Source organism: Nelumbo nucifera, chromosome 3, assembly GCF_055504915.1.
Source record: "Nelumbo nucifera cultivar China Antique chromosome 3, China Antique-T2T, whole genome shotgun sequence".
NCBI classification, from domain to species: domain Eukaryota; kingdom Viridiplantae; phylum Streptophyta; class Magnoliopsida; order Proteales; family Nelumbonaceae; genus Nelumbo; species Nelumbo nucifera.
The window spans coordinates 8,742,826-8,749,773 of NC_142651.1; the positions used below are offsets into that span (position 1 = coordinate 8,742,826).

A 6,948-nucleotide genomic window follows, 5' to 3' on the forward strand; every position below is an offset into this window, starting at 1 on the left:
GTACAAATACAAACAAAATAATATAAAATACATAATTTTACACTCTACATATTTGAATTTGTACTCCTTCCAAACTGAGCCCTAGGGAAATTGAACTCACACTCTTTCCCGGTATTTTTTTTTTTTTTAATTGATGATTTGGGCACATCCCATTTTTGTTAAACCGGATATACAGTAGTTACTATTCAAAATGGATTTGTTTTAAAGATGAATAGTAGCACTTGGTCTTTTACTCCCCTTCTTTTAGTTTCTCTCTTACAGTCGGATTGCAACTCTGAACAGATTTCTGAATGAAATTTCCCATTAGCGACACTTCCCAAAAAAACAGAAAAAAAAAAGTAGTAGCACCGGCTCTGCTACAAACAATGAGTCAGCAACTGGCGTATTTATTTGTGATAGAAGCCTTATATTTAAGCCTTTATCATTATAAAACAGGGGAATCTCTTACAATTTAACCAGAGATGTGCTACAAAATAATGGTTTATTTCATCTGTAAAAGGCCCACAATTACAAAGTAATAGTAAGTTTTATCACCATATGCCTCGTATCATCTAAGAGGATTCTAGCAGGTAATTTAGTAAATGGGAATGGATCCATTAGGTGGATCCTGATGTTCCCAAGTCCATTAGCTGCCCTGTGTTTGGATCATTGGATCATCTCATAATGAATTAATTTGATGAATAGGCTCCTTGAAGTACTGTTTGTTTCGCACATCAAAGTTCAAACTCAATTCTTCGGAATGAATAGGCCGTAAACAGGGAAGAACACAACTTTTTGAGATTTCTAATACAGTACAAAGTGGTGATAAGAACTAATTTATTATTTAGAAACTCTCCATTGAAACGTGAATAACAGCAAAAGCAGATGACGTCTAATCTAATTTCTTATAATTTTTTACGCAGCAGCGGCGGCAGCAGTGATGCATTCAATTGCCTGTTTGCATATGCCTGTCATTGTTGCCTCGGGTCCATAAACCTGTAAAGGACAAAATTGGAGGCCCTTAAGTTTTTGTTTTACTTTGGGATTGTTTTACCTACAATGCATCCACAACAATAAAATACAGTGTAAGATCTCACGTCCTCTTCTTTCTTACCTCGAGAGGAATGCCAATTTCCTCCCCAAGAGTCCGCATCTTTGCCAGACCCTTCTGATAATTTGGACCTCCTCTCCTCACAAATATATGCATTCTTGCAGCTTTAAGCTTTGCCTCCTGTTAACCCAACAATACTTTCAGTGCTTATTGTCCAAACATGAAAGGTATTGTTTCACAAAATAGTTCAAGCATATTTGAAGCTCACCTTTTCTTTCAGGGCTCGAATTATACCACTAAATGTAGCAGCAACATCGGTAAAGTTAGCTATTCCTCCTCCAATTACAAGAGCTCTCTTTCGTCCATCAGGATTTGCGGTTGCACACTGAATAGTTGAAGATAATTTAGTCACACAGACAGCTAAAGAGAAGTTAGGTAGCATATGTAGTCATTTAGGCAAGTGATCTATGAATATTTGATTATGGTTTTTATTGTTTATGCACAAATGGTTTACTCAAAGCATATCACAAATAACCAAATTAACAGGAACATAGGAAAGAGAGTTACATCAATTACGACTCTGGCATATTGCAGAACCTCCTCTTCATTTGGGGCCCCACTATATTCTGCATAATTCCCAAGCTCAGAAGCATAGCCAAGATCCCCAACCTGATTAGGTTCAGCATTCTTAAGCATGCAAGTACATAAAATGCTCGTGTGTGTGTGTGTATGAGAGAGAGGGAGAGAGAGAGAAATGTACCGTATCAGCATAGATGACACTTGCACCTCCACCAGCTACCATAGTCCAAATTCTTCCTTTTGGGTTCAGAACTGTGAATTTCAAAGATGCACTAGTCTGCCAAGAACAAATAGAAAGGTTCAGATTTCAACATCATCTATAAATGGTTCAAGTACTCATACTTTAACAATAGATATGGCACTAAACAGGATTTGTGTAGCCAATCCCATAAAGTTTAGATAAGGCTTAGATGATGATGATGATCAAACTTCAACATCATCTATGCATTAACATATTCAGAGAACAAAAATAGCATTTCTCCATGCCATTGTTATGGAATAAATGTCTCATTTTGTTGACAATAAGAACTTTAGGCAAAACTCCAAGATGTAGAAAGTAAAGAACTTTGGGAGCGTAATTTCTAGATGTGCATATTCCTTCAAAATAAGAATTTGCACGAATAATTTGTTGATACTTAGTTTCTTCTCTTCTTTCATGGGATATGTTCATTTGATGATATTATGGTTATACTTTATGTTAGTTTATCTGATATTCTACAACCAAAGTAAACATTGAGATAACAATGCAGAAAATTATGAATGACAAGAAAGGTCTTACCGAAGTTAACCTGCATAGAGTAGAATGTTGGAGCAGGATTTATGCAATCCCAAGTAGTTTGGACTTTGGATAAGGCTCAGTTGAATCAGAAACTCAAGAGTTAAAAAAAAAAGGTCTAGTGAAAAATTATAAGGGACCAACAACCTAGTTATATTGTTCCTATGAAACTGAAACACCAATAGGAGTACTTGTAAACCATATTGAGATTTTGCAACTAATTATTTCATGATGTGCTTAGAAAGAAAGTTTTCATCAAGACATCAGAAGGGCATGAAAAAGAAAAGAAATATCCATGCAATATTATAATGTTATATCTACCTTTTCATCTAGCCCATGAATAAAGCTTTCTGTAGGACTCATAACTCTTCCAAATGGCATTGGGAATTCAATTTTACCCCACCTGCAAAAGTAAAAACCCATATGACATAGATACTAGAGATTCTAATCCATAAATCAAATTATGAGTTCATAGAACTATTCAGTTAATATGATATGTCAAAGATAAAAATCAGTAGTCTTATAGGATAAGTACTCTATACCTCTTAAAGTTCTTGAAAGCAGCAGTGTCATCCAGCTCCCCTCTCATATCCAAAGGATAAGGCTTTCCATCAACCAAAGTAAAAGGGTTCATCTCTAGGAAAGTGAAGTCCAGATCTGGTAGCATTGAAATTTAAAGTTAATTGCCAGTTATTTAAGTCGCTGCTATAGTAAATTAGTTATCCTTTGAAACTCCAAAAGAATTAGCAAAATTAAACTGTTCAAAATTCATGCACACCTGAAAATAGAGCAAAGATCACTTTGATAAACTCCTGAAGTTTGTCTTTGATCTGCATCAGTAGAATAGCATTACCATCAATTTTCATATTAAAATTCTTCATACAATGACTATGAAGTAAGACAGAAGTATATATGATGCATTAAATTTTTTTTGGTAAATGCATGATGCATTAAATATGTATCACCTTTTTCAAATGTGCATTAAGAAAGTTAGGCTTGCTGGGTGGGTTAAAAATTCCTACCACCATACTGCCAGTTTGAAGTATTGACTACAGAATTTTCATTACCCATGTCCACAATAACCATAAGAAACAGAAGAGGAGTCCACCTAGTTACAGACAACAAGTATATTACCTCTAGTGGTAGGGTTGCAATTAGTGGAGCACATGTTTCAGATGTGAATGGCACCCCAGTTGGAACAAATATGGTCTTTACCTGAACAAAAGGTATTAATATATTCAGTGATTGTAAAAGGATGAAATATTAGGAGACCAAGTCATGGTGAACTTTTTTATAATGGGATTAGCAGGACATCATAAAATTGTTTATGTATTATCAAACTTGTTTTAATAATTATATTGTTTTCTTTACCTGAACAAAAGGTATTAACACATTCAGTGATTGTAAAAGGATGAAATATTAGGAGACCAAGTTATGGTGAACTTTTTTATAATGGGATTAGCAGGACATCATAAAATTGTTTATGTATTATCAAACTTGTTTTAATAATTATATTGTTTTCCTTTCATCAGCAAAGGTAAAAAATGGTGTATTAATTTATATGCGTAATATGAAAACATTGAAGTACCAAGCACCAGTATTCAATACTAAAACAATGAATCCATGACTATCCAATGATCAAAATCAGGTCCCCTATACAAAATACAGAAAATACTTCAACTCAGCAGTGAAAATACTCCAAAAGGCTTGCTCCTTCAGGCTTCTGATCCCACAAGACTAATGGCTAGCAAATTTGCTGATCTAGTAATCCAATGGAAAAAAGAGTTCAAACTAGGGATGGCACTCTATATTTTGAAAAGTCTCACTATGTTCTTTCCATAATAAGTTGAACCCGTTTAATTGGGTCAAGGCTTAGATGATGATCATTATGTTCTTGACATAATAAAATGGTTTGAAAATCTCTATTTATGCATCTATGTTTTTTTATTCTAATTTACGCATCTATGTTGCATACTATAAATGAAACTACAAATTCATGTAGGTCTTTGTTTTATTGTTAAGTATTCATATAGGTAGGTCTTTGTTACAATATGTTTGTACATGAACCAACAAGAATAGGAGCATACCTTGTCCCAGTTTTCTTCAATTTCAATTCCCCCACACTCTGAAAAGCTTATACTACATCTATGTTGCATACTATAAATGAAACTACAAATTCATGTAGGTCTTTGTTTTATTGTCAAGTATTCATGTAGGTAGGTCTTTGTTACAATATGTTTGTACATGAACCAACAAGAATAGGAGCATACCTTGTCCCAGTTTTCTTCAATTTCAATTCCCCCACACTCTGAAAAGCTTATACTACAGCCAAGCCGCTCTGAGACAATATTGAGATAAAATTCTTCATTGTGTGGAATAAAGGGTTCAACAATGAATGTTGTTATAGGGCCCTTGCATCCACCCATCTCTACCTACAAGCGTACAAAGATAAAATATAAATTGAATAGGCAGATGATTTATATAGGAGTGATGTATGATGTTAAAAATAAAACAATTTCTACTCAGAACTCATTAGAATTGGACCTATGGAATATTAACTACCTCTTTTCCAAGCCGCTCCTTCACAAAGGTAGCAACTTCTGCCAAATCTAGATTTAAGGCCACCAATCCACTCTTCCCACGCTTTCCAAACAACATATCAGGCTTTACAACCAGTTTTCCTGATAAAAGCCAGGGTTCTCTTTCTGCTAGCTCATTGAACTCAGTTGATTCTGTAATCTAAGCATCAAATAGTAGGTAAAGACATTCTGTGGTTAGATAACGAGCCGAATCTCATAACCAACCCTTCATATATTTCATGCTAAATTAATACCAAAATGTTCTTTGACAACTAAAGGAAAACAACTGATGGAAATTCAAAACATTGAAATGATCCAACTACATGTAGATGCATAATTGCTTAACTTCTGGGGTAGAAATGTCTGGAAAGTAGCAACAGAACAAAGTCCATCCAGCAGGTTATCATTGAGGAATGTGCCCAGTGACGAGTGACTGACACAAGTATGTTCATCTAATCGTGAACCTGGTAATTATGGTAAGGATATTTTTTCCTAAATGATAAGGAATTTAATTTTTCAATTCCTTTGGTGCTTATAAAGAATTTGCTAAGAGTTGATTCTGATAGTGGTAAAAGAGCAAATAACTACTTTCTGTTAACTAGGAACTGCATTATTGTTTTGAAAGCGATAATACTTGAGCAACATGGTTAACAATATATAAGAGATTTGAAAAAAAGAAAATATAAAGGCGAAATAGTCTATAAGTGTTCTTCAAAAGCTGTAAATATAGAGTTGTAGCTAACTAGCTAGACGCTTCCACTAAAAAGCCAGAAGTCGCCACTTCTAGCTTTGTAGAAGCGAGATACAGCTGTATGGGATGAGCAGGGTCTCTTACTTGAAAATTGAAATGCAGAGCTCTTAGCATTAAGCTTATAAACATCCAATAAAAAAAAAAGAAAAAAACGGAAAAGAGTCCACTTTTAGCTCTAGTATGTGGAAGTTGTATATACCTGTGCCGATTTAATGCCTAATTCTGTAGCAGAGAGCCTCTTAAAATGCTCTTTCAACAAGCGCTTCGAATCATACTCTCTGATCTTCTTCCGAGCCATTCTTTAACCTATTTAGACGAAACCTCGTATAAGCATAAAGTGTTGTGGGAATATGGGGATGTAAATCGGATTAAGCAATAAATCTTATCCAAAATGTCCAAGAAACCACAACATCTCAAATCCGAACGAGTATAGAGAAATCCAGAGAGCAAAACAGATCTGCAGAATCAGATGAAAGAATTCGGAAAAAAAAGAACCGCATAAAGAAATAGAGCAATAAGATGAGACCGATGAGCTCAAGGACAACAGAGACAAAGGAAATATTAAAATTTAGACGTTAGAACCATAATAAATCTACATATTTTTAGAGGAAAAATAGGATTTTCGAAACGAAACTTTAGCGCAGATCACCAAACGTCAAAAGTGTGGAAACTAAAATAGAAAAAGCAGATAAAAGAAGAAGTAAATTTGAAGGAAGGAAAACAGGAAAGAGAGTGAAAGAACAGAAATTAGCTCCAAAGAAGAAGTAGAACTAGCTAGAAAAGGCATAAGAAAGGAAACTACCTCCAAATCCAAAGCCCGAAGCAGCAGAAAAGCGAACAGTGGAGAAGGAGGTGAGGTGTGATGGAAATGACGACTCCTCGCTCTCAGCGTCTTGCCTACTTATAGGCGAAATTGGAAATTTTGATTATTATATAAATTTATTCTCGCGGGAAATTTTTTATATAAAGAAGGAATATGTATCGAATGATGACATCATGAGACACCTAACCGTTGAAGTGAAAAGTGAAGACCAACTGCCTGTTTTTCGTGTCCTCGTAGCTGCCATACTCGGGGATGATTCTGTACTCTGCAACCTAGAAAACTAGATGCAATGTGGCACAGCAGTAAACGTAGGATCATTAAAGCAGGTTCTTACGTGGGAAGCAGAAGCAGTTGGAAAACCAACAACCATTTATCGGGAACTGGAAGTTAAAAAGTAGAAGTAGTAAATGG

General features: G+C 35.0%; 1 protein-coding gene across 2 annotated transcripts; it reads right to left on the reverse strand.

Moving 5' to 3' along the window:
* Positions 1-672: 672 nt before the first annotated feature.
* LOC104593159 (ATP-citrate synthase alpha chain protein 1) lies at positions 673-6,629 on the reverse strand. Of its 2 annotated transcripts, XM_010252880.3 has the most exons (13): positions 6,517-6,629; positions 5,914-6,020; positions 4,947-5,123; positions 4,655-4,816; positions 3,519-3,599; positions 3,163-3,214; positions 2,927-3,041; positions 2,706-2,787; positions 1,791-1,886; positions 1,598-1,699; positions 1,299-1,415; positions 1,094-1,210; positions 673-975 (listed from the first exon to the last, which is right to left on the reverse strand). In XM_010252880.3, exons 2-13 carry the CDS (start codon positions 6,010-6,012, stop codon positions 895-897), a joined length of 1,281 nt encoding a protein of 426 aa, XP_010251182.1. In that variant the 5' UTR covers positions 6,013-6,020; positions 6,517-6,629; the 3' UTR covers positions 673-894. The 2 variants fall into 2 exon arrangements, with proteins under 2 accessions (XP_010251182.1, XP_088756568.1); XM_088900442.1 differs by lacking the exon at positions 3,519-3,599.
* Positions 6,630-6,948: the final 319 nt, after the last annotated feature.

What these genes read in the sequence shown, in the direction of transcription:
- LOC104593159 (XM_010252880.3), bottom strand. Translation starts at nt 6,012, where the DNA reads ATGGCTCGGAAGAAGATCAGAGAGTATGATTCGAAGCGCTTGTTGAAA. An exon ending in AGGAGCGGCTTGGAAAAGAG is followed by an intron (nt 4,817 to 4,946) that starts GTAGTTAATATT and finishes GTACGCTTGTAG; the next exon opens with GTAGAGATGGGTGGATGCAA. An exon ending in TTGCAACCCTACCACTAGAG is followed by an intron (nt 3,215 to 3,518) that starts GTAATATACTTG and finishes CTACTGATGCAG; the next exon opens with ATCAAAGACAAACTTCAGGA.